The 27230-nt window shown below is 45.8% G+C and overlaps 1 protein-coding gene across 3 annotated transcripts in view; it reads right to left on the bottom strand.

Moving 5' to 3' along the window:
- The window catches only part of HUNK (hormonally up-regulated Neu-associated kinase), a 57973-nt gene extending 32653 nt beyond the window's left edge, over positions 1-25320 (bottom strand). The window contains exons 1-2 of one of the 3 annotated variants that reach the window (XM_048934153.1): positions 24934-25320; positions 5832-6124 (exon numbers count right to left, since the gene is read on the bottom strand). In XM_048934153.1, coding sequence (XP_048790110.1) covers positions 5832-6124; positions 24934-25200 — 560 coding nt within the window. In that variant the 5' untranslated portion in view covers positions 25201-25320. Of the gene's footprint in view, positions 1-5831; positions 6125-21510; positions 21535-24933 lie in introns of those variants that run through there. The other 2 variants (XM_048934152.1, XM_048934154.1) reach the window with 2 other exon arrangements.
- Positions 25321-27230: the final 1910 nt, after the last annotated feature.

Below are 27230 nucleotides of genomic sequence, written 5' to 3'. Positions count from 1 at the left end.
AGTACCATGAAGCAGCCCGATCCCTCTGAGCAGTCACTCCACCAGCAGTGCACACATAAGACCAGTGCTGATATTCAGCAAGAACCTGGCACCCATAGCCAGGGCTGCAGAACTACAAATAGAGCCTACTGGTCTGGACAAGGCCGGTTGGAATGGAGGGGTTATTCTGTAACTGCTTTAAGTGACTTTAACAATACACCAAATTACCTGCTATTTCGTTTTGACAAAAAGTGTAGTTATACAATCTGGTTTTATATCTGTTTTAAGGTCACCTTGTAGAGACATGACAGATTTTTGCTCCAATTCCTAAATGCTTTGTTATGTGAGTTCTGTCTGGTTCCAAGCACATGGAACAGAGTCAGTTTTGGTTTATCATCATTACTATTGTCATCATTGTATTTACCTGACTTACCTGAGTCACTACTTGGTTTGAATATTTACGTTAACTTACTGCAGTGGGAAAAACAGCACCACTGCACTGAAAAGTTAGGGAACACTGAATTTTATGCACAATATTACAATCAGTTTGACAAACAAAAAAAACAAACATTCCAGCATACTTATTCTGGGGTTTCATTTTTTCTTTTTTGCTTGTATTTAATGGCTGCATACTGCAAGGCAGAATACAAGCTACTTGCTGTGACTCATGCAACACTTGAAGTCCTTCTTGGAAATCAATGGGAAGTCCCAGAGCAATTAAGTAGTACGCATACACACAGGTCCCTGCAGGTCCCCATAATTTTGCACATGCCTTGCACTTTTCAACAGGTTTGTGGAGTTGGACACAGCTGCTTTGTGACTGGGAGGGCCATGCAGCTGTGCAAGTAGCACAGTAGGTAGAATCAAGATGGGGAGAAAACACAAAGTTGCTAGAGACCTTCAGTCTCCTTGAGAGTGGGCCATGCTCCATAGGACAGCCTGTTTGGGATTGGAGTTTCTTCTTTTGTTCAGAGGGCTGACTTTTCCCTGGCTCTGCATAAGGCTCCACAGACCACTTTGGAAACCCTTACTCAAGCCAGCAGCTCCACTAAGCAACACAAGCCTGCTGCATCAAGCAAGCTATCTCGGATTCGTACCACATAAAATCACATCTCAACTACCAACCCACAAGCTCACTTTGTAGCCCCATGAAAGAGCTGGAAAGGGTGTAGAGACTTGGGTTCATCATCATCTTATCAGACACTCCAAAAACACTGCTTTGTTATCAAAGTGTTATTTCCCCCTTTTTGCTTCTATCAGTCACAAAGTCCCTGAGTTCAATGCAGCGGCATCTGTACATGCGGATTTCAGTCCATTGTTTTTACTAACACAATGTTTAGTTTGTTTACAGCAGAGCAATCCAAGAGAGAATGCCCAAAGGTAGTTTTGAAGTGTGACATAAAATAGAAAGACAAACCAGCTTTGCACTTCAAAAGGAGACTTTGTTCTGTAGTGCTGTCACAAACACTGCATCAGCAAGCAGACTACTGGCACTTAAAATTAATAAGAGGGAAGTTACCAAAGCCAACATGTCAAAGCAGCGGGTACCAAGGCAGGAATCCTGCAACACCCTGAGCAACTCATCATGACCTCACCTTACTCTTCTAGGTGTGCCAGGGAAAGGACAGGAGACTATGGAATAATATAAAAACTCTGCTCAAAGCCTCAGGTATATTCTTTTGTCTTTCAGACTCCTCTTCTGCTTTTAATTACAAAATGGCAGGAAGGTATGAATATGCTGCCACAGAGACCGGAGAAGGGAGAACACAGAAAGCTACCTTCACTACCAATACATCATTAAATTCTTTTCTTTGACATCCTGACAGTAATTGCACTGAATGGGATTGAATTTTGTTAAAATGACTTTAAAAGGGTTGTTGAGAATTTCCTGTGGGATGCAGTTGCAAGCACCAAGGCTTTCACTTCGTTTTCTCTGTTGCCCTTACTCTCCCAAGGGGCTTATTGTTCATCCTGCCTTTTGACAGCATGAAGGCCTGTGTAAACACCCTTTGAAAAGAGAAAGCTTCACCAGATACTGCCATTTGGGTTTGTTTTCCTCTGTCAGAGGGAAAGATAAATATTCCTACCTGATTCACAGCTAAGCTTGTTGCGAGTGTATTTTTAGCAGCCAACCAACTCGGCTGATAAAAGGAATGAAACACAAACGATTGTGTGAAATTATATTTAGAAGAGCAGCATTTTCTTTTTCAGGAAAGCAGTCAAAGAGTTCTGAAAACTGGACCCAGCAAAGAGACCGTTCCTGCACTGGGGAGCTTGCAGGTCTTGTACACCATAGGAAAAGAAATACTTATCATTTAAAACAGAGTCAAACTCATGTGTGGGTTTTTTGCCCTCTCTAAATAAAATGAGATTCCTTGATGTTTTTTCAGACTGCTTGCATGTCCTACTGCTTCCTAAAAGAAGCACTGCTTTTGAGCTCTGGGTCCCAACTCTTTTCCAAAGATCCATGTGCTTTTCTGTCATGCCAAGTCTTGATTGAAAATCATGAAGCTGCCTGAGCAATATCCATCAAATAACGTATTCCAGTTTCATACAACTTGTTTTCAGCTTCTTTTCACCCTGAATTAGAGAAGGCAGCAAGCAATCTAGATTATTCCCTGCATAACGCAGACAAAATGCTGGTGACTTTTGTAATCAGTGGTTCAGTGCATACTTTTCAATGCTCTACCCAAATCGGTGTGAATGATGCAAGTATTTTGAGAGAGGCAAACAGCACACCACTTTCCGGCCTACAGCGCCGTGTTTTGTTTCACACACAGCGACTGCAAACGCCCACAGATCACCACCACCACCTCAATGAAAGCGCCGTTATTTTTACCTGCTTTAAAAATAACAATAATAACAACAACAGAACACTGTCATTTCATCCAGGGTGAGCATGAATCAGCCTTCTGCACTATTTTTTCCCCCCCTCTTCAGCTGAGTAGTCTGTTTTTAGAGCTGCCGCAGTCAATAGCTCAAGAAGCTGAAGGATAGCTCTAGCAGTGACTACCAGTCTTTCTTCCATCTCTCTGCATGCAAAAGAGAGAGAAGAAATCTGGATTGGGCTGCCCATGTTTTTTGTGTCCCCATGCTGCCCTATGTACCTTGGTAACAGCACAACTGAAGATGCTGAACAATTAAACTAGAGAAAATGTTTTAACAGTAAAAACAGAATTGGGTCTGCTAGTTATCTGGACAAATAACATGGGTCTGAATCTTCTCTGATCAAGAGGGGAACCAGTCCTGCCAGCCCCCCAGAAGTGCACTGGACATCATGCCAGCAAGAAGAGGGCAAATTTTCCAGTGAGAGGTTCTGCTGCTAGCAGCTCAGCATCCTCATCTCTTCCTGACAGCATTTTCTCTGCCCATCTCAGAAATGTTGACCTTTCTCCTTCTTCCTGACCCCCTTTCCATATGTATGGGATACAAATCGATCCCCTAAAGCAATAAGTAGATTTTCTCCTTTCCAATGCCCCAAACTGCAGGGTTAATAATTTAAAAAGGTCAGCAGTTCAACTGCTGATAGAGAACCTACAGACTAAACCTGGCTGCTGCTCAAATATTTGTATTACAGTGGTACCAGAAGTTTAGTTTGAGATAAGACCTCAGTGCACCCAAGGTTATCTGTCCTCGTGGCACCAATCCTAAAGGATCACAGGGAACTGAATATGAGCCAGCAGTGCGCTCTGGCAGCTCGAAAGGCAAATGGGATCCTGGGCTCCATCAGGAGAGGGGTGGCCAGCAGGGACAGGGAGGTGATTGTCCCTCTCTACTCGGCTCTTGTGAGGCCCCACCTGGAGTACTGTGTCCAGGTGTGGAGCCCTCAGTACAAGAAAGACATTGAGATTTTGGAAAGGGTCCAGAGGAGGGCGACTAAGATGATCAGGGGGCTGGAGCACCTCCCCTATGAGGACAGGCTGAGGGAGTTGGGCTTGTTCAGCCTGGAGAAGAGAAGGCTGCGGGGTGACCTCATTGCAGCCTATCAATACCTGAAGGGAACCTACACCCAGGAGGGGAGTAAACTCTTCAAAAGGGCTGACGACAGCAGGACTAGGGGAAATGGTTTTAAGTTGAAGGAGGGAAGATTTAGGTTGGATGTTAGGGGGAAGTTCTTTACAAGGAGAGTGGTTAGGCCCTGGAACGGGCTGCCCAGGGAGGTTGTGGATGCCCCGTCCTTGGACGTGTTTAAGGCCAGGTTGGACGGGGTCCTGGGCAACCTGATCTGAATGTGTATGTTTGGTGGCCCTGCTAGGCAGGGGGGTTGGAACTACATGATCCTTGGGGTCCCTTCCAACCCGGGTGATTCTGTGATTCTGTGTGATTCTGTGTGATTCTGTGTGATTCTGTGATTCTGTGAACAAGCAGAGAGACCTCAAGACCAAAAAAAGCAGCTTTAGGGCCAGATGGGCACAACTGGGGGGCTATTGCCTGCACAGCAGCCCTGTGGACTGGTGCCTATGACAGCTCCCATCTTCTACAGTGTAAGCACGGTTTAGGAGACTCGGATGCAGATCTGCAGAAGTATCCAGGTGCCTGGCTCCTGATACTGAGAGGATGGGGCCTACATGACTTGCTTGGTGTCACATGGCAAAGTCCGTGGGAGTTCAGACTTAACTCCAGTTGGCCCAAATTTAGAAAATGTGGTCTCTTTCTTAGACAGCTCCCTATAAATACACCTTAGAACAGAATAAGAGACATACTGGGTCAGACCAAAGGTACACTCAGCCCACCATCCTCCTGTCTCCATAGCAGCCAAGAGCAGGGAATTGGAGAAGGAAACAGGGACAGGCAGTCATGTGTGATATCTCCACCTGCACTCTCTCATCCTCTACCAGGTGCTGCTCATGGACTTCAGACAGAGATATGGTATGGCTATACTTTATTCTGTAAACCTCAGAAGACTTCTGCACGATTAACTTGTCCTACTTCTCCCTGAGCTCAGGTGAACTTTTAACTACAGTATCTTTCTGCAAAAAGATCCACATCCTGCTTATACACTGATTAAAAGAAGGTCCTAAAGAAAGAAATACATCACAGAGCATCAGCTCTGGGTTTCTCCTGAGAAGATACTGTGAGATGAACTGAACAGCCACAAACTCTGCATTGTACTCCTCTTTCTCCAGTCTTGTGAAGTCCCATTGGGGTAATAAGATTAGTGGAAAGAGCAAACAAAAGACAAACGAGGGACTTCTGTGGTCCCATCCCAACCAATCCCCTAAGCTTCAGATTAGATATTAGGAGAAATTTCTTCTCAGCAAGAGCAGTGCTGCAGTGGCACAGGCTGCCCATGGAGGTGGTGCAGCCACCGTCCCTGAGGTGTTCAGGAGCCGTGTGGATGCGGCACTGAGGGACGTGGGCAGTGCACGTGGGGGGGGGCTGGTGGTTGGACTGGGGGATCTTAAAGGTCTTTTCCAGCCTTAATGATTCTATGGTTCATCCCATCTGTGTCTTTGATTGATATTGGGCAAATGGGTTCATCTCCCTGCACTGCTGCATTTCTACCTGCAAAACAGCAGAGTCAACGCCCTCAAAGGAACAGCACAGCTGCTCATTAGGTAACAGCAGTACAGAGCTTCAGAGGCAAAACAGTACTACAGTAGTATGGGCCTATGCTGAAGGACATGGAGTTGGTGCAGCTCCTCTGTGCTCACCTAAAGTTAAACTTTCAGGCAAGTGCTTTCTGGAGATACCTTTATTGTCTAAAATTTGAACATCTAAACAGTATTATAAAGATGAGCCAAAACGCTGGCTGGAATACATTTTGAAAAGGAAGTCACCTTGCTACATAAACACATGCATAGATACTGCTTCTGGGATACATTTGTTCCAGGGAGGGTTTTCAAGATTACCTGTGAACTACGCCTGCCCGATGAAGATGTTCTACTGCCAGAATGAGCTGCCTGATGTATTTGCGTGCTTCGTGCTCTTCAAGTCTCTTTTTCTCATAGATCTTGTGCATCAGGTTGCCACCAGGGCACAGCTCCATGACAAGGTAGTAGCTGTTTTCAGTTTCCAGAATATCCAGCAGCTGGGCGATGTTTGGGTGGCGGATCATCTGCTGGATCTGCCCTTCCCGCCGTAGATTCTTGGTGACATAAGTGTCCTTTTTGGCTCTTTTCTTGTCAATTACTTTCACTGCCACCTAGTGAAAAATGGAGGAGAGGGGATTGTTAGCAATCATGATTGATTTGTGATAATCGATAAGTGATTTATTGCTTTAACCTTGCACAAACAAGCTCAAAAATAAAAATAAATAAATAAAACTTTGTCATTCTCAACTGATACACCATTGTTTAAGGCACAGCTACCCAGGTCAGAGAAACAGCTGCTTTTGCAAGCCCAGCCTGACAATTTAGCTCTTTATCCCCTTGAGCGATGACAGATAAAAGTTATTGCAAGGAAATCAGTAACAAAGGGCAGGCAACAATGTCATTAACCATTTTCAAATACTCAGCACACACAATGCTGGACATTTAATGTCATCTACTTTCTGAGAAAGTCTCCAAGTTGATATTTACAAGATGTGTCATATTTGGCTTTTCCCCACATAGGCCATACGATTTGAGATTCTATGTTTCCATGACAAGTTTCTTAAACTATAGCCAAGTGTTAGCTCTTACATGACTGAAAAGAAAAAAGAAAAAAAAAGTACCACTAAAAACAAAGTTATTTTGGTACCAACCTCCCGGCACATTTTTTTTTTTTCTCCATGTTCTTTTAAAGCAGACTTGAGAAACAATCTCCTCATTACCTCTATAACTGAGCAACTTTGCAAAACCCAGAAAGGCAAAACTTTGTTTTTAAATGTACCACTATATAGAGCTGTCCATGTCAACCAAAGCTCATCATGAAAGCACATAACAGAAGAGAGGGGACTTCACATCACGGCATTTGCTATCCCCTCTCCAAGTGTTTTCATTCTTACTGCTGGTGCAGAACACCACACGAGAACAAAAGGAGGAGGCTGGCTATGCTACAGCATGCTTAAAGAACCTGATTCCTTTTACTGTTTTAACAGAGGTACTAAACTATTTCAATATAAGTATCTGCTTTGATCTGCTTCAAATTTGTAGATATCTATTTATTGAGATTTCTTATTTAGAGTGGGTGCTGCAGACTTCCAGGTCAGCTGTGCCAGATAATGATTTAACAGCATATGTCAGCTGAGTAACAAAGGCGCGCTGAATCCTCCTCCCCTGCTCCTCATTTCCTCACAGCTCTGCAACAAAGGAAGTCCTTCAATGCATGCTCTGAGCCCCAACAGCTCAGTGATTGTTACCGAAGTGACAGTTGCTCATTTGCCAGGATGAAGAGAGGGAAACGCTGTGCTTGGTCTTCCTGTGAGACACTGAATTTTGCATGGAACTGATGGAAAAGGTTCTTGCTTGCACAGGTACGAGGCCAACAAACGGCACAAGAAATGCCACGATCCCTTTGCCCTCCATGAGGGAGGCACAAAGATGCTACACTTGCATATCTGCTGTGTGCCTTGATTTGGCCTGGGAGGACCTCCTGCATCACCTTACTCCTACAACAAGGAGGAACAAGAAGAAAGCCTTGGAGTTTTACTGACCCGACTGCTAACTCTCAGCACTCAGAAAACAGCCCAAGTCAAACAGGCATCCCTCCTCGCAGCTGATGAGCCACCCACTCATGGCATGCTTCCAGCTGCAGCCAACTACATCATCACAATTCATAGCATTGGGGTTGCTGGTCTTCCACAGCAGGCAGACAAAGTTACACACAACACAGCTGGCCACACTCCTCACGCGGGAAATGCCAAGCACACATCAAAGCATGTGGCAGTTCCCAGCTTGGCTAACCTTACCTTGCTTTCCACAAGCCAAGGAAAGGTTAAAGTAGTGAACAATTTGGTCTTCCTTTAGAAAATAAAAGCAACCCAAAAAAATACAACAACCAAATTTGACCCAGGTCATTTGACTGACTGAGTCAAAGACAAATTTCTACTGGCAGAGGACGTGAAGAATAAAACTACAGGAGTCTGGGCTTAATAGTTTAACAACCAGAAGTCAGTGTTGTGGTATACATTGTTATCTGGATCCATTTCTGCTGTTAGAAGATTATTCTAATGAAATACCTTTGATAAGAAGACAAGGCTAAACACCACATGCGTGACAGCTGCCTGGGTGAAATGTGGAGAAGCATCAGAGCCATAAATGCCTGTGAGCTACGTTCCTGACTAGTCACATTAAAGAAAGATCATTTCATTGTGAGATAAGACAACAGGCAAATCAGAGCTCTACTTAACCATTTCTGAAACCCTCAGGTGATTCACCAAGGAAACAGTCCTAGATTAGTAAGTTCTTCCATCTAGTGAGATAAAACCAAGAACACAGAGGCTTATACAGATTATTTGGACAGCAAACCACAGAAGTCATTCTGGTGAGGACGAACAAATTAATGGGTAACAGAAACATGATATACCAGTTTGTTTGCTGGCAGCACAACACAACCTCTGCGAAAGTTGGAAAAAAAACCACACATCAAAATGTTGATATTTTCCACAGCTGTGGGATACACAATACGGATTATTAACAAAATGGAGTGGCAACCTGTTATACGTATCAGGAAATCATCCTGAATTCACCGACTAAAAAAAAGCACATTACTAAATGCAGGCATGTCTCCTACACAGGCTGAGCAAAGCTGCGGGCAACAGGAGCAAACACCTGAACCAGAGAGACAGAGCCAACCACATGCACACGATTACTTAGCAATTTCTTTACTATCACAAAGAACTTGCTATCTGTGCCTTAAGGACAAATTCTCTCGTTGATTTTAACAGATGCTTGGACAGGCACCCTACCTACCTCAGCAGAGCTGACTTCATACCCACCCTTTGCTCTGGGCTACATTTCCAGTACCTTCCACATCCCTTACACTGGGTCCAAGAGGTCTGTCAGCACAACTAACAAAAGAGGCAATAACAGTTTTGTTTCAAAATGGCTTTGCACAGGGAAAAGATTGAAATGCCAGTTAAGCCTACAGGAGACTTCATTTCCCATACTGGACAGGACACTGGTTTCAGTGCCATCTTGCTTTGCTCCTGGAGGAGGAGCAGCACCTTTCTTCCTCTCCTAAGTCTATGCCACAGTACAGGAATATCTCAGATGGATGCTGTTCTCCCCATCTCAGTGTTGATTCAAAAACCAAGATCTTTAAAGAAAACTTGATATATCTGAAGGAAAAATACACAGTTGACCCCAGCACATAAGCAGCCTATCGACTTCCATATCCACTCTCCATAACTGCATCTGACTTGTACCTCTCCCTCTCAGCTCATCCTAGATTGTCCTACTCCTTTCATGTATTTTCCTGCCTTCCTAGTCAATTGCCCTTCCCTGTGCACTGCTCTTTTCACTTTCGCGTTCTTGTAGGGTCCCTTTGCTTTACTAAATGAAATGTGTCCCATGGTACAAGAGTTGTGCAAATGGGTACGCACTGTCTGAGCTCTGGTCGTTTTTGTGATTGTTTGTTGAGGTTTCTTGTATTTTCCATGAATATACAATTCAATTCTGAACCATACAGAAGAATTCTAAGGATCAAACTGTGCACTCAGTAATTCCAGGGTCGACTTAGCTCAAAATCGGGGATACTGAGTTCACCCAGAGTTATACCAGGGTAAGTGGAGAAGGAATGTGCCCCAATGCATTTAACATGCACAGCCTCATGTATTTGTGTATGCATCTGAAAATTCCCTCCATATAGAAGGAAAATGCATTCAAAATAGAAAATACTGTAGATGTTACCTAACCATAAAACAAATGCGTTCAAGCTTTCATAACCTACTCCAGATAGAACAATTATTCTGTTTTGCTCTCCCAGGTTTCACGTGGGGGCTCTCTGATCTCTATCACGTGACCTGAACTGTTGGCCAACACTGGCATAGAACTAAAAAACAAATGATAAAACAAGTAATTATTCTGAATATGTAGCAACAGTGGCTCTTGACATTCAACACTTTGCTTTTAGGTAAACCTTTTCTGTGTAAATAAATAAATGGTTTAGATTATGCTATGAGATACGGAGATGAATAACAGGCCATATTTTTGGTTCCAGAATCCTAGAATTACTGCTGGAATGAATTACCTTCCAAAGTTTATGGTGTGACACATCATATGAGCAATTGCTGCTTCTCTCAATCGTTGCACAAAAATAGTTCAGGCTGGGCTAAAGCGTACTGGAAGGGAGCTGAGGGGGAAGTGTAAACACCACTATTCTGCAAAGATAGTTGGAGGAGACAGTCACGATGCTTGCAGAACCCAGCAGCTAGAGCAACATCAGCAAATACAGACACGTGCCATCACCCAAACAAAGGCACACGTTTGACACACGTGGGTGGAGGATTTTTGCCAGTCAGTGTTTTAGGAGGGTTTCTGGAGCTGCAGAGAGAGGCAGGGGGTGGCGTTGGCTGGCACCAGACAGCACGAAAACAGTCATAGCAATGACCTGAGAAAAAGCAGAGAAGACACAGTTCAGAGGACCAGATGTTGTCTGAAGAAATTTGGGAGCACGGGCTTCAGGTGCTGGATGACTGAGGCATCCAGAGAAAGCACATTTTGCAACGTCTTTGTAAACAGCCATGCCTCAGCACAAGGAATTGCAACAAAGCATAAAAGGCAGTTCAGGGAAAGTAGCTGGGTTTCCCCACAATCCTACACAAGGACAAAGAATGCTTTGGCTCCTCCTTGTCTTTTCCATCCTCCACGTCTCTTCCCCAGCTACAAGGTAGAGAAAAACCTATTGATGGAGAAACAACTTACCTGAGCAGTAGACCCCTGCCCTCAAATCTGCAAACACACCTCACCAGATCCCCCACAAAAGGCTAAGTGTACCAGCATTCTGCTGCCAAGCCTAAGTCTGCCTTTTCTCCAGCACACATTGCCTCAGGCTCAGCTGGCCTGCAGCATGCAGTGGCTTTCTGTTGAGCTCCCCAAGGAAACCCCAGAGCCAATACATAGGGCTAATATTCAAACACATGCAAAATTGACAGAGAGCAGTATGTTTTTCAGAGGTTTTACAATAAAAAATATCTCTCTCTACCCAGCTTTTCCCTGTTGAATATCAGGCTTCATGTAGTTAAAGGCATACCATAATTCCACCTGAATAAAACCTAACTTAACCATCGTATGACTGCAGACATGCAGTCACATGGTAAGCTAGCATTCAGAGGACTCAGGTCCAAAAGCAGCCTTGGATTTCTTGCCTACCAGATTGAGTGTCTTTCTGCAGGCTGTCACTTGGCAGAAGGATGCATCGCTAAAGAAGCCTTTCTGCTTGCCAGTAAATGGGTTTTCTCAATGACCTGTTTGCTGAGTCAAAGTCAAGAGGTCTTAAACAATACTCATGTCAGACACGTGCAATACCGACTAGAAGAACAACTTCATGGCAGTGGCACCAGTCTGACAAAAAAGTGTTACGACATGTTTAACTTTACTGAGAACAGAAGGCTGCGTGTGACCTCCCATAATAAGGGTATGACATTTTGAGGACTCTTAAGTAGTTTTCCCACTCCTCCAACCACTTGAATATTTTCCCCTCTGCAAATTCCCTCCTACCTTTAAATAAGAGGAAGCCAGTTCCTGCAGATCTCTGCCAAAAGGAACTTCAGCTGAACAGAGAGGAAGCCAGTTTGAATAAGAATCCAGCAGGCACCGTGGGATTTGGCCAGGAGACCAACACAACACAAGAGAAGAAACTCCAGCTATGGACTATTGGAGGGACACCCCATTTCCCATCTGCCCCTCTTCCTTAATTTTTTCCTTTGTTTTTTCTTTCTTTCTTTCTTTTTCCTCCCCAGGAACTACTTCTGGCAGCCCTGCTGGAGGTGATGCCAAGCCAGGCAGCAGAGCCAGTTCTCAGCACTGTCCCAGTCATCCTGACCATTCATTCACAGGTTACAGGGCGCAGCTGAGAGGACACTTAATAGGAAGGCCCGGGCCTCCATCCTGAAGCAAACTTTCAAGCTAAGCCAGGAGAATGAGACAAATAGGAATACCGTGCAGATATTCCCTAGAGCCATCGTTACTACAAGCCAATCTCCAGTTCTTTTTTGCAGTGCCCAAGACAACTTTTGCAGTGAGCTAATTTTCTTCCCTCCTTTTGGTGAAAGGCATTATTCGTAGCTTGCTTTGTATTTACCACTGTTCTTACTACAAAAATCTGAGCTTATTTTTCAAGACTGCTTGGTGATTTTGGGTGGCCAATTCAAATCATATTTGACAGACCTAACTTTGAAGCCTGCCCAAGTCTCAGTACATTCCTGAAAGCAATCCCTTTAAGAGTATCTTGGTTTGGGCATCCAACCAACCAGACATATAAGAAGTTGCTTTACATAACTCAATCCAAGAATTAGAAAATGTCAACTTTTTCGCTGGGCAGTGAAAAAGGTACTTTTCTGTACTATAAAATTTACTGTGATTTAACAGCTAATGCAAAGAATATTTTCCTATGTCGTAAGTTCTGGTATCTTAATAAATAGCATTATAGAAAAGGGTCGTCCAAGTAAATGCATACCAGCAATCAGTAAGTTGTACTCTTTCAGAAAGGGCCACACATACTCTGCTTGGGACAGAAAGAAACCAGAGGTTTTCTGCCACGACTGTCAGTCTAAGCACCATTATAAAACACAAATTTAACTTCCTCTGGAGGAGTAAACATCACTAACATGTAAGGAAGACAATACGCCTGCTGCTGGGCATTGGCCAAATTGCCTTGCAGCCCATACCAGCCATGTCAGAGAATCTGCTTAATGCTGCTCGGGGGACATTGCTGGCAGAGCTCTCCTGGCTGCCCTGCATGGCTCCCAACTCCTTCACAAATGATAGCATCCTATTCACCCTTCAAGAACTGCTGTCAGACAAGACTGCAGAGCATTTCTAAAAGTATCACAAAAAGATAAGCAACTGTTATCTATTCTCATTACAGCCTTGTCACTCATCTCAGCAAAGTCAGCAATCAACCAAACCTACAGCAACGCAAAAGATCTGCCACAAGAATTTCTGTTCTGTTCTATTTATCAAGGATACAGAAGAGCAACCACTCAACCATGGCCATCTGATACCTTTTCTCTTTGCCTGGTATGCTTGCTACGAATGGCATAGGAGGAACTGAGTCTGAGTTAAACATATATGCATATGCATATATACACACTGAAGAGGCTTCTCAGTAGCTGTACAGAGAGAGCTGCATTGAGATTTTACATTAAACAAGCACTATCATCTCTGCATTTCACTCTTGAGCGGTGCTGTTCAACCTTTGATAACTTCTGTATTTCTCCTTGTAGGATAGCTGAATCATATATATATATATATGATATATATATATAATAAATATATATTTTTTTTCCTTTCCTTTCCTGGCATTAGGAAAAAATCAACAATTAAAAAAAAGATGTGGGGAAGAGTCACTTCTGTTAAAATATTCTCTTTTCTTCGGAGTCCCTGACAGCATAAGCCCAAAGTTTTGGAGTTAGCAAGAGACAAAAAAAGCTACTGCAGAGATCAGTACAGGACAAATGTGTTAGTATGCAGGGGACCTCTCACTGTTGGCAGACTAGACAGTCAGGGAAGGTTTAAATCAGCCCCTAAAGAAGCATAAACTTTTCTAAATAGGAAAGTAGTTCGGGTATCCTCATTCATATGCTTCAGATTTAAGGCAGCCTGAACGAAAAGAATCAAAGCGCCAGAAGATAAGATCTTACCATTACCTACAATGCAACAAAGATAGCACCCAGCAACATGCAAAAGGATTGTGGATTATTTTAAATAAGCAAATGAACCATCTTGCTGTCACAGCTAACCTGCTTAAAAAGCATAAGCAGGATGTATTTGTTAAAGGAAGAAAAGGTATTAATTGCACCTGCACATGGCACTAGGGACTATTATTAGATTACTGCAACCAACTGATGGTGCAAGCACTTTGGTTACGATGTTGAACGTTTGCAAAGAGTTCCTTCTGAAAAGAGTTTCAGGAACAGTCCGAGGTCCATGAAGTACCTGACAGAGTTACAGACCAAAGCTCCAAGTTTTTAATTAAAAGAATGATAAACAGTGACTTGGTTTTCTGCAAGTACCTGCATGAGAAAAAGACTGCAGATAATAGACAGCTCTTTAACAAAATAAAATTAACTCCCCAAAAGGTAAAGTTGGGCAAACTCAGGCTGCAAATACAATCCATGTTTTTCAGGTGCAGTGAAGCAGTGAAAGGAACATCTTGTCTTACCGAGATGAAAGTAGACTCTGAATTCCCACCCTCCCCACTCTTAGAAGTATGCAATAACTCAATAAAACACTGATACAGATACTCTCAAAGAGAACATCAGCTTACTTAGGAAGTCAAGTTGGATGACGATGACCATGATGCCTTTATGCACTAATGCCTGGACATGTGAGGAGAATAGCTCTGTCCTAGAAGAGCTAGGCAAAATACTCTGGGAGCCATTAGCAGCGACATCAAGGGGATGTAAATTTTGAAAACTCTGAGATCTTTGCTTGAGCTCTGTGGCACTGAAGACACGAAGTGTCATGAAGAGTCATGCAAATATTGATGCTGCTACAGACAGCCCAACTCACCCACGCACCTGGCTGCCTACTGCATCAGCACAGCAAAATTAGCTTTCCATAAGAATGTGGAATTTTGATGTGTCAAGGCACTGGCCTTTGTAAGGACACACGATGGGGTTGCTCCCACCATGCCATGTGCAAGGGCAGACCGTATGAAGGCTTTAAAATAAACAGCATCGTAAGGCTGTGAGTGAGAGCCTCACAGAATCACAGAATCCTTAAAGTTGGAGAAACCACTAAGATCATCCAGTCCAACCATCAGCCCATGCCTGGTACTTCTCCAGCCCTTGTCCTTCAGTGCCACATCCACATGGCTCTTGAACACCTCCTCCCTGGGCAGTGACTCCACCATCTCCCCGGGCAGCCTGTGCCACTGCCTCACTGCTCTTGCTGAGAATTTTTTTTTTCCCCTAATACCTAACCTGAACCTCTCCTCATGCAACTTCAGGCCATTCCCTTTCGTCTTATCTCTGTTACCTGGGAGAAGAGGCCAACCTCCATCTCAGCACAACCACCTTTCAAGTGGAGGTAGAGAATGATATGGTCTGCCCTGAGCCTCTTCTTCTTCAGACTGAACAACCCACATTCCCTCAGCTGCTCCCCGAGACACTTGTGCTCCAGAGCTTCCTCATGGTTTACCTTAATCCCTTTCACACGGTATGACATTCCCCATATTTCTGTAATTCCTCCTCCCTCTTTCTCTTCCTCCTCCTCCAGTCAGTTGGAAAGGAAAAAAGAGGTAACTGCTAATCTAATGCAGTAGTGCCTTGTCTGACATGGTCTGTTTCTACAGAGCAGCTCCGCTTCACTGGAGAAGAGCCATTCTCATCCATACTTCCCTTCAATATGTTTTTTACTTCACGCCGTATTTATGGGTAATTTCATGCTATACTTCACGAATAACAACTGTTATCTTCTCCTGGACATACTACTACTCTGCTGTTCCTGTGAAGCCAACTGCCTACTCCCCACTTACAAACAGAAGCTAATACCCTTATCTGACGAAAGAAAGGACAGCAGTTCTGCCCTTCCCAGACATTCTGAACAGAAACAAGTTACATTTTTGCTCGGTGCTATACATCGAAATCAGCTGAATGTGCATGAGATACATATGGGTGTGGGTACAGGTTCATCTATGGGCAGAACACAGTGGGTCATGGCTGGGGTCTATCTAGCCTTCGGCAGAAACCCGGTGACCTTTCATTGCTCTCTCGGTCAGCTAATTAATGGGGTAGCAATAATGGTGTCCCCCGAGAGACAAGAGCACATTTTTTTTACCTCCCCGGCCTCTAAGGATATCTACACAAGCCAAAAGAGATTATGCAGGGAATGATGGACGTGGTGGTGGCAGAAAGCCGGAGGCAAAGATAAATGAGGATGCAATACTGACGTTCCTCAAGAAATCCTTAGAAACTTGTCAAAACCAGCCTTCAGGCCTGGGCCATGTACTGCCAAAAGAAAGCGTGTATCTGAATGCCTGGAACAGCTGGATTTGCCTACCATTGAAATGGAAAAATATTTGCTGAGTATCACTTTCCAAATATTAGGTATTTTGCAAAAAGGGGCTCTCTGACATGCTAAAACACCGTCCATCACTCAATATGAAATCTCTTTTGAGATCGAGGTATTATCAGCTAGCAGGAAAGATGTTTTTTCAGGTCTTGTCACACAAGCACATGGGAACCTGATGTGCAGACACTGCAGCAGATAGAAAACCAGTTGAGATGTGCAAAGTACTCACCTTACACTGTCTGAAGCTGATGGCTATTCACAGCCATCATGGAGAAAAATTAGTGTGACAACTGCTGGGAAACAGAGGCCTCCTCTACCCAGACATGGTCCCAGTATGCTGTCAGAACACTGGGAAGCAGCTAGAGCTGAGGCACAGCAAGGCATGCATTATGCTCTGGTTACAAATGAACCATATCCTATCCAGCTGCTTTTGATAAACTACAACTTGCCCTTTCAGTGCTGAAAACTTCTGTCACAGTGAGATGGATGAGGATCTCGAATTGCTTGGGGGAAAACAAAAGCAGAGATTCGATACCAAATAGCATTCTTCCAACACCAATGTGTGTGAAACCTTGTGGTCAGTATTGCTTCCCACTTGCATGATCACGGACTTGAAGAGTAATTATGGAGTACCACACTCCATGCTAAACAATCCCTGTTTTGCATTTCAGTGATCAAATCCAAAACTTGACTTAGAGAAGACAGAAAGAAAGAAAAAAAGATGCCTGTTACATCAACAGGAGACACTGCTTTTGAAGACCAGGTATCACCCTCCTTTGTAGTGATACAAATATAGGAGATAAAACATTTACAAATGCTAGGCATCTCTAATGAAGCTTCTTACATATATGTTCTCTCTCTTAGCTTTGTGGGCATTATCCACAGAAAATAAATTTATTCCCTGAAAAAAAAGAAAAAAAAATGTTTCCATGACAATCTTCCACAACAGGCAGAGAGCAAAAGAACTTCCGTATATATAACTTATCTTTTTTTAGTTCCCTTTGTTGCAGTGATTTTCCTCTGAGCTCTGATGGCACACCATGAACAAGAAGAGCTCTGTTGGGACAAGTGTTGGAAGTGCCAAGCCTGTAGCCCAGCAGCACAGTATAGCAGCAAAGCATTCATAGAAAGGGAAGCTTGGTCAGGGTGGCACCAGCTTTCTGATCAGTTTTTAGGGGTGCTTTCCCCTGTCAGACCACATTATCTGCTCACCCTCTTTCCTGAAGTGGTCTTCCCTTCATGAGGAGGAGGTTTGACTATGCTTCGATACCAAACAGGTTTGGCAGTGCTTTACCTTATCAGCTTAAGAATGAGCATACTCTGTCCTAGTGTGGGCCCCGCAGTTGTGCTTGTGGTTGCAGCTCGTCCAGTAAAACCTACCACAAAAAGCCTTCTTGGTCCTCCTCATTTGCACCAGCTCAATCAGCCCAGCAAAAGCACTGGCAACTCTACATCAGTGCCCTTAAGGAGATCAGCCAACAATTGACATAATTCTTCTTCTGGCCAGTATTTACATAACCACTAGTTATCACAGAATCACAGAATTTTAGAGGTTGGAAGGCACCTTTAGAGATCATCCAGTCCAACCCCCTGCCAAAGCAGGCTCCCTACAGCACACTGGACTCCCTACAGCAGGCTGTTATGGATGGGTTAAGATCCTTCTTCAAGACCTTGAAGAGTTGTGTAATCAGCACACAGACTTCCAGCTCATTTATATACAGTTGTTTATAGAACACAACAGCTTGGTTTCTAGACTATTATTTCAATTCAGTCATCAGAAGGGTCACTGTGTCATCTTATGACTGCTTTACTCACAGAGTTATATCCTTGTGAAGGGTAAGTGCTGCTCCTTAATAACTTCAATTTTCCTGAGTGCTGGCTAACAAACAACTCACAAGGGCAAATGGGCAGAGATGCCTAATGTGTTATGTCCACTGAAAGGCAAGAAGCTATGGTAGCATTCTCCAGCTCCTACTGCAGAGAGAGATGTGGCAAACTGCAAGATGTAGAAAGAAAGAAATGTTTTAATTGCCAAGACACTTATAGGTAACACATGCCTGCAAAAACAGGCTCACAGCTTTACACGCCATTAAATATGTTAAAAATACAAAACTTGCAAGAACAAACACAAGGATCCAGATGTGAGTACCACATGAGATCAGCACCTGGTGTCAATTCAACTTAAACACTCAGCTTTCCTCAATCCCGCCCATGTCACTAAAATTGTGATGGTCTATAAGAAAAGCAGCACACTGCTGACATGCACTGTTAGTGACATCCCTAAAACCGCTGAATGTAAACTTGAAAGCAGATTATCTCAAGAGGATAAGCAACTGCCACATGTGCATCAATTCGGCTCAGTGCAGAGCAAGTTGCAAGCTACAGCTGAAAAATATTAAAACAATCTTCCCGGAAGACAGACTGCAGTAATTAACAGAGTCTCTTGCCTATTCAAGCCTATACCTGCTTACTCTGAGGGGGCAATATAGAAAAGGGTTAGAGGCAAGAGTGTAGCTTTATAACAAGCGCCTGTTGCAGCTAGTTGTGAACAAACTATTAGCAGGTGCTCCTACACGAGACTGAGCAGGTGACTGCACATCAGCAGTCTGCCTTACTGTCAAATTCTTAAACGTTTCATAACACACACTGGGGAGTTTTGTGCTGACAAAGCAACCAGCTCTCTGGTCCTGCTTCCAGCCAAGTCTTCCCTCGTGTCATTGCAACTGCTACAGCACCCTTCAAATCATTCTCTGAAGTATCATATGTCAACAAAGCACACATTTAGTGGCTTCAATACAAATTATGCATCTACTTGCATATATACAAGCCTGTGTGAAAAGAATAGTGTCAAAGCTGTGAAAGCAAACACTTAAAAGCACAGGAATGTCAAAATTAAGGCTGCAGGAACACCCTCATTTCATTTCCTTGGTGCCTACAATTACAAGCAGCATCATAACACATCACCCAGGTGTAACGGTTGGCAGCTGTTAATAAAAATGAAAAGCACCCCTGAAGAAAGCCACCACGCAAATTCATGGTAAGTACTTTCTCTAAACAAGCTTTTCTTTGGGAGATAGATAAAATTAAAAAATGTGTAGAGAAATGGCTATGAAGAGAACTACTCATTCAATACTTACAGTGAGAGCACAAACACGTCAAAGAAACTGATATACAAGTATCACGGAAGGAGAAGCAGCCTGCAACCTTACAGTTTTTGGAGCAGACAAAAGGAAAGCGTGGAACTGGAAGACCAGTGATGACACCAGAAACTTGGCTTTTGTTTACTAAGAAATAACTTCTTGGCCCATCTGCTTGGTAAGATGTTCTAAAGCAACCCGCATGCACACAAAGACCTGAAAACTCAAATCAAAGGTTAAGATCCTAGGACTATGTGTGAGCATAAATCACAATTTTCTGTTCCCAAGCCAGCAATACTATAGGGCAGCTTTGACTCTTGGGCACAGACAAGTCTGACAGCGGAGAATCCTGATGCAGAAGTCCTCAGTGGGAATCCCACACCACATTTGTTTCCCAAACGGAGAAGAGGAATGCCACAGGGGTGGCACAGTCATTGAGGGCAGAAAGGAGGCAAAAATCTCATCTGCCAACATGCCCAAAGGCATCTAGCCACCAAGTCAAGCCTCCATTCTCTCAAGTCCATGGTGGAACACAAGAAGAGAACAGCAAATTTACTCAAGGCCAAGTTGACACAGCATGGGGAAATATGGCACTGTAACATCTGTTGTTATCCACCAGCACTACTTTGTCCATGCTTCTCTACGTCCACCTGCCTATATTCTCCTGAATGGTTGGTGACTATTCTAGGGAAAGCTGCTGGAAGATGGAAATGGTGCAAAACACATCGCTCCAGCCTTTGCTTCCAGTGGTACATCCAGAAGCAACTCAACAACCACCCTTTGACACGAGCAGCAGATTAGAAATGAGATGTTGAGACCAAGGTAAAAGCTGTCTAACAGTTTTCTCAGCCACAGGCCGGATTTCAGAAGACAACCACGCTGGCTGATGCAGGGCAGTCACACAACCTGCCAGACCACCAGTGCATCTCATTTTGCCTCCCTGGAGGTATCTAGAGCTCCCAAAACAAAGGTGCAGCTCCTCCAAGCCTCACACCCACTGATGAACGCATGATGTTCAAACAGAAACGTGCCAGTGATGCTCTGAATGCATTTCACAAAACTACATGCCACCAACGTGCCACCAGCAGGGGACAGAGAGCCTGTGAGACCGCTGCCCAGGTGTGCTTTCAGATCACCTCCCCTGTTCCCTCCCTGGGGTTTGCAATGGGTGTTGCTAGCTCTCTACAGGGTGCTTGCGCTGCCCACGTAGCACTTCCACGAGTCTTTAAAAAAAAAAAAAAAAAAAAAGAAAGAAAGAAAAAGAAATTAAAGTATTTTTAATACAGAAATGCATTCAGAAAGCAAACTCTTTTGTGAAAAGGCCACTTTCAATATTAATTGCTTCACCTTCATAAAAGCTGGTAAACTGTATTTTTAGCAGCTGCTTCCCACTAACATTGTTACAGAAAACTACTCAACTAACTGTAACTAAAAATGGCCCTTTTGGAGTGTAACAATAGCACTAGAGAAACTGATAAACACATTTTTCAGCAGATGAGAAATCAAATGACTCAATTTACCTCCATCTCTCTCTTTGTAGAGACAAAGATTATACTTCAAAGTAAGGTAAAAGCAATCTCAGGTCAAGTTTGCTTATGAAGACTTCAGCTCACACCATTCTCTCCCCTCAATATAGGGCCATCCTGCAGTGCCACACGGAATTATTGAGGGTTATGGAGTCATTTCATCGGGGTCCACAGCAGATGGTACAATCTGGTCAGCCTACCAACAAAGCATGATGCTACCCCTGCTGCACTGATAGGAATGTAATTTCAGCTGTTTAGAACTACAGAAAACATTATCTTGCAATGGCTGCTTTCTGCTGCCCGGTGACAGGCCATGCTGAGCCTCAAGCGCAAGGGTTGGAACAAACTGGGAGTATCCTGGGCAGAGGCTCCACAAGTTAGTGGGATAACAATGCAGCTATCCCAGCAGGGTTTCATAGCCACAATTTAAATCTAAATTGGCTCGCTCTTCAGAGAGAAACTGTTTCCTTAGGACTGGCAATAAAGACTGCCTGCGCTGATCTAACAAATCAGCCTTCTACCCAAAAATGTTAGATTATAGGCTGTGATATTTTTATTCAAAAGCAATGGAAAGAATAATCTGTTCAACATTCTCCTGTGCTCAGCTAAAATACACTTAATTGCATCAGGCATTACCAAACATTTCTCCAGCCCAGACAATAATAACATGCCTGACATGCTGGTAATACAAACCCCGAGAAGTGCTGCAAAAGATTTGATTTCAAATCCAGTGCTACAGACATTCATAGTGAAGGTTCAAAGCCTCACCTTAGCTCACCCTCTCGTGCTCAGGAGCTGTTGGTTCCAGTCCCACGCACTGCACTCAATGTGCACAGCCCATCCAGCTGCCCTTGGAGCAGCTGGTAAAGCAACTAGCGCCTGGCCCACAGCACACAGCATCTTGTGCTCTTTTGAAGACCTCTTCAGCTTCTAGCCGTTTCAGGGTGAGGTAATGGCAGATTTTTGGCATTCACTCTGCAATTGCCTTGATTCTGTACAATGCATTGTGTCAGTGCAATGGATCTGAGCCTGGCTGGGGACTCATTAATCCACAGATTTCATTTCTAAATACACAATTTTCTGAAACAATAATGCGCATTAACTCCTCCACAGTCACTAAAGTCTGCTGCAAATCAAAACCTGCTTGGGCACCCTCGCTGAAATCAGATATTCTGGTGACGGTAACAGCTTGGACTGTGCCAAAACAGCTACCAGGCATTAGCAGTAAGACCCCTACTTCACACTACTACCGCAATTTTATTGAAACTTAGGCAGCGCCCTTGCTCAACAACGGCTTTACAAGACAGAAATCAGATGTCAATTATTTTTTATCTCAAAGTACATGCAGGCACTAATCCTGGAATAATAGGCTCATAAAGCATCAGCCTAGAAAACTGCAGTGACTACAGCAATCCAGTGAGCCGTCTGCAGGAGAGGGCTTTGTTTCCTCATCTTGCTTCACTGTGCCCCACTTGCAAACACTTTAAGTGCACACTCCTGCAGATTAACTTTCCCCGCAAATTAACATACCCAAAGATTAAGCCCAGCCAATCTTTGCCCCTCACCCTGCTGAATGCAGGCCAATGCCATTCCATTACAGGGCAACACTCTCCTCGAACTCCAGATGAGTGCGATGTCACTCCTGGGGTTGAGGGATGGAGGTGGGCATGGAGAGATGGCCAAGCGTGGCTGTCACACACAGCTGCTTACTCATGCCTTGGGTAACTCTGTTAGCATCAACCTGACTCTGTTAGCTGTTCTTGGGAGGTCTGTGCCCAACACTGCTCACCTGGGCTCTGACACTGGAGTACCAAATGGTTCCTAATTCTCCAGCACTTGGCTTGCTCTTGTGGAAGGACTTTGCCATGGCAATAACATTTCTCATGGAAGAACATGTTCAAACGAAAAAAGAGGAGATGTAGATTGGATATAAGGAAGAAGTTTTTTACAGTAAGGGTGGTAAGGCAGTGGAACAGGTTGCCCAGAGAGGTGGTGGATGCCCCCCACCTGTGGAGACACTCAATGCCAGGCTGGATGGGACTCTGAGCACCTGATGGAGCTGTGGGTGTCCCTGCTCATTGCAGGTGTTGGACCAGATGGACTTTAAGGGTCCTTACCAATTCAAACGATTCTATGAAAATGTCCTCTTCCCACAGAACCTCCTTCTGTCCCTCAGTGTTGCCAATCCTGGCTCGCATGCTGCCTCTTTCCTTCTCTCCTCATTCAATTTCCACACTTGCCAGCCTCAGCCTCCTCCCAAACACACTCCCAGGGAAAGGAGTCCAAGGAAGCAGATGTTTTCCTTCTCTTCCTCATGTTACAGCCAGAGCTCAGTCGCCTGTGGTGGGTTCAGTGTAGGCAGAGCTACCAGCAGCTGTGAGGCAGATCCAGTTTGAGCACGCCTCAGCCTCCTCTGGCTGGAGGCCACACAAGAGCATGGCTGAGGAACATGCCCTGAAGAGCTGAATGTCCACCAGCTCTCTGGATGGGGTGAGATCCTCAGGTGAGACCATGTGTGGGATGGAAAGCATTCCCCCTCCAGTCAGAGAGAGGAACCGCGCTGAGATAGGACCTCACCTGAAGAAAGTCATTAAGTGCCCTTATCTCCATCCACTAATTCAGATTGCTTATCCATAAATACCTGAAACGAAATAGGTGGATATTCTGGTAGGATGGACCCTTAATTAGTGAGTTTAAAACTATGCAACTGATCTTTCACCCACTGAAGTCAACAGCAAGAGCCTGATTTGATCCTATGACAGAAGGTAAGGTCAGACAGCACTCAGAGACTGCCACAGATGGCCACAAATAGGGACACCAAGGCTCAGCAGGAAGGAAGGGAGATCACAGAATCATTAAAATTGGAAAAGACCTCAAAGATCACCCAGTCCAACCGTCACCCATCCCCACCAACTGTCCACGTGCCTCAGTGCCACATCCACACGGCTCTTGAACACCTCCAGGGACAGTGACCACACCACCTCTCTGGGCAGCCCATTCCTCTAGATTCTCCTAGAGCTTCTTCTTGTCACTTTGTCATAACATGTCTTATTCAAGACATTGGGGGAAAAAAATAAATAAATAAAGCAAGAGCCCTGGCAGCTGAGATAGAGGGGCGTGTGGCTGGGCTTTTTATTTTTGCCTCTTCACAGACAGAGATAAATGTAGCAACCCAAAAAGTGGAGGTGGGAAGGACGTGTATGTGCATGTGCCTTTTATCAACAGAAGGATCATTGGATGTATCTGTTACCAAGGAGAAGCACACGCTTGGTAACAGAAGAGAAGAACAACAAAAAAAATCTTTTTTGCATTCCGATATGACAGCAATCATTTCTGTCGTGAGGAAATTCAGAGCTCTACTCAAAATTTCACTCTGTGACAAACTTATTGGAAGAAGGAGAGAAAAAAAAGAAAAAAAAAAACAAGCCTAGAACTGCATGAACCCTATAGAGATGCAACCCTAACAATAGCGTACGTGCAGCGCTGCTGGAGCCAGAGGAGATTCTGCTGTTCTCAGCTCACCCGGCAGCAGCGGGGTGCCCAATGTTAAACAGAGCTCTGCCCGCCAGCTTCAACGCGAGCGGGACAGCCCTGCAGCAGGGCTCTCCAGCATGCCTTGCCGTGCTCAGTGCACAGCCAAGCGCCCGCTGCTCTTCATCTCGTCGTGACAGAGCCTGACTGATGGGTGGAACACTCCACTACAGGACTGCAGATAGGAGACGAGAAGCAGAGCTCCTCGGTGCATTTTCTTTACTAGATGAAACAACACAACACGCGTGAGGGCACCTTGTGATGTGCAGCACTATCAGCAACTTCTGCTCACCGAACCGTAACACCGCCAAAGACACACGCAGCACATCCTGTCATTCAATGAGCGAGGAGTGTCTGCACTCTGTCACTCTGCCACTGATCGGTGGATCAGTGGTAGAAGTCTACGTACCGTGCCACCAAAAACACACCTCTCACACGTCGCAGGTCGGCGGTAGGACACTGTGTATCGTGCTGTTTCAAACAGCGCTTTCTCACAAGCACAAACCTTGCAAAGGGGGACACAGGCGAGTACCCCCGCAAGGCGTAGGTCGCGCAGCCCCAGCCCGGGACGGCTCCCTGTACCGCCGGGACTCCCACAACCCCCGGGGCGCCACCGAGCGGCCGCCCTCCCGCCCCGGCCGGTCCTTCCCGTCCCGATACCTTCTCTCCGGTGAGCACATGCAGCCCCTCGCGGACCTTGGCGAAGGAGCCCTCTCCCAGCTTCCTGCCGATCAGGTAGTTGCCGACGCGCTTGGTGTGCTGGAAGTCGCGGAGCCTCTCCCGCGGGGCCGCCGCCGCCGCGCTCAGCCAGGCGGCCAGGAAGCTCCCCTCGGGGCCCGCCGCCGCCCGCCGCGCCTCGCCGCCGCCGCCGCTGCCCGCCACCCCCGGCGGCTCGCTCAGGAGCCCGTCGCCCGCCGCCGCCGGCATGCCCGGCCCCGGCGCCGCTCTTTCCCCACGCCTCGCCCCGCTCGAACGGGGCGAGCGGCCGCAGGGCGGAAAGTTGCTCGGCGGAGAGCGCCGGCGGCGAGGGGCGGAGCGGTGCTGGCGGCGGGGGGCCCGGGCTGCCGCCCCTCGTCGGAGCCGGCGCCGCCTCCTCTCCACCCCGCTTCTCCTCACGCTGCCGCCGGGAGCGCCGCGCTGCGAGCGGGAGGAGGAGGGGGGACGGGGGCCAGGGCTCGGCTCGAGCCCGCGGTAATTGAATCCAGCAGGCGTGCTGACCCCGCCGAGCGCTGCAGTGGGGTGTCCGCAGCCCCAGGCGAGCCGGACGGCGATGCATGCTGAAAGGAGCCTCCCGGCTGGGGCTCGCCGCTAGTCAGGGTGCTCTGATAAAGCCGCTAATTCATTGGAATAACCCACGTCTCACAGTTTTTATGCTACTATTGACATAGCTAGCGGGCATGGTGGAGTCGGGTTGGCGGTTAGAGGTCTTTTCCGACCTTAACGATTCTACGATTCAGTGGTATAAGAAAGTAACCAAGGACCCCTTTTCTCCTTGAGCCTGCATGAGCCGCGTTAGTAGAGCCTCCGGAACACACGCAGCTGTGCTGACCGAAACCAAAGCTTTGCTGCTTTCCCGCTAGAGGGCTGCTGGTGCACGCTGTGCCTCCTGTTCTTAAGCTCTTCTCTTCCTCGTTAAAAAATGTCAAAGCAATTTTACACCACGCTTCTGCCTCAGCGCCGCTCTTAATGCGGAGCTGTAGCTCTCCAGTCCCTTCCGCTGCACCGCTAATAGGATTGCGGCTGGCACAGGTGCTGATGAGCCGTGCTCTGCTTTCACACCAGCTTTCACTGACATCGCGGTGCTGGTAAAACTTCCTCATTTAAGGCAGAGCCGAGAAACATGACAATTTTACCTTCCCAACAGCAGTGAATTACAGTTTGAAGGCTCTCCTATTCATCCAGCCTTCCCAATCTGAACAGGATCTCAGCCCTTAGGCAGTAGGGAAGCAGAATGAGGGCAGCAGACCCACTGCCTCTGTGGTGCTTCTGCCATCCTTCCTTGTACAGAAGCCTCTAATGTGTCTTCCCTGTGGCTGCAGCAGTGTGGTTCCACTGTGGGAAGCCGGTAGCCAGCTACACACCGCCACTGGGAGCAGCGCACAGCCACACAGCTTTCCAGTTGAGGAATGACTATATTATATCATTATTTAAAGATATAACTATGTTAAGAGGCTTTGCAAATATATTTGCTATATAGTAAGGAACCTATTATATGTTTTGAACAGACAGTTCAAGAATTCCTGAGTGTATTCCCTGTGTAGTCAACTGAAACAAGGCAATGGGAACAATGGCCACCCCAGAAGGTGCTGGAAACCACAGAATCACAGAATGGTTTGGGCTGGAAGGGGCCTCAAAGCCCACCTGGCCCCAATCCCTGCCGTGGGCAGGGCTGCCCCCACCAGCTCAGGCTGCCCAGGGCCCCATCCAACCCGGCGTTGAGAGCCTCCAGGGATGGGGCACCACAGCTTCTCTGGGCAGCTGTGCCAGCGCCTCACTGCCCTCTGAGGAAAGAATATCCCCCTTATATCACATCTACATTATTCCTCTTCTAGTTTAAAACCATTTGCCCTTGTCCTGTCGCTGTGTAAAAAGTCCATCTTCCTCCTGTTTAGAAGCTCTCTTTAAGTACTATAAGGCTGCAGTGATGTTTCCCAGGAGCCTTCTCTTCTCCAGTCTGAAAAAGCCCAGCTCTCTCAGCCTGTCTCCACAGGAGAGATGCTCCAGCCCTCTGAACATCTTCATGCCCTCCTCTGAACCCTGCTCCAACATCTCTGCGTCTTTTCTGAGCTGGGGGCCCCAGGCCTGGACACAGCACTCCAGATAGGGCTTCACAAGGGCAGAGCAGGGGGACACAATTCCCTTCCTCTCCCTGCCCACCCTTCTTCAGATGCAGGCCAGACTACTGTTGGCCTTTGAAGCAGCAGGCAGACACTGCTGGCTTGTGTCCAGCTTTTTGT

This window comes from Lagopus muta, chromosome 1, assembly GCF_023343835.1.
Source record: "Lagopus muta isolate bLagMut1 chromosome 1, bLagMut1 primary, whole genome shotgun sequence".
NCBI lineage: Eukaryota > Metazoa > Chordata > Aves > Galliformes > Phasianidae > Lagopus > Lagopus muta.
The sequence above is the reverse complement of the archived record's forward strand: the minus strand, read 5'-3'. Positions and strand labels throughout refer to the sequence as shown.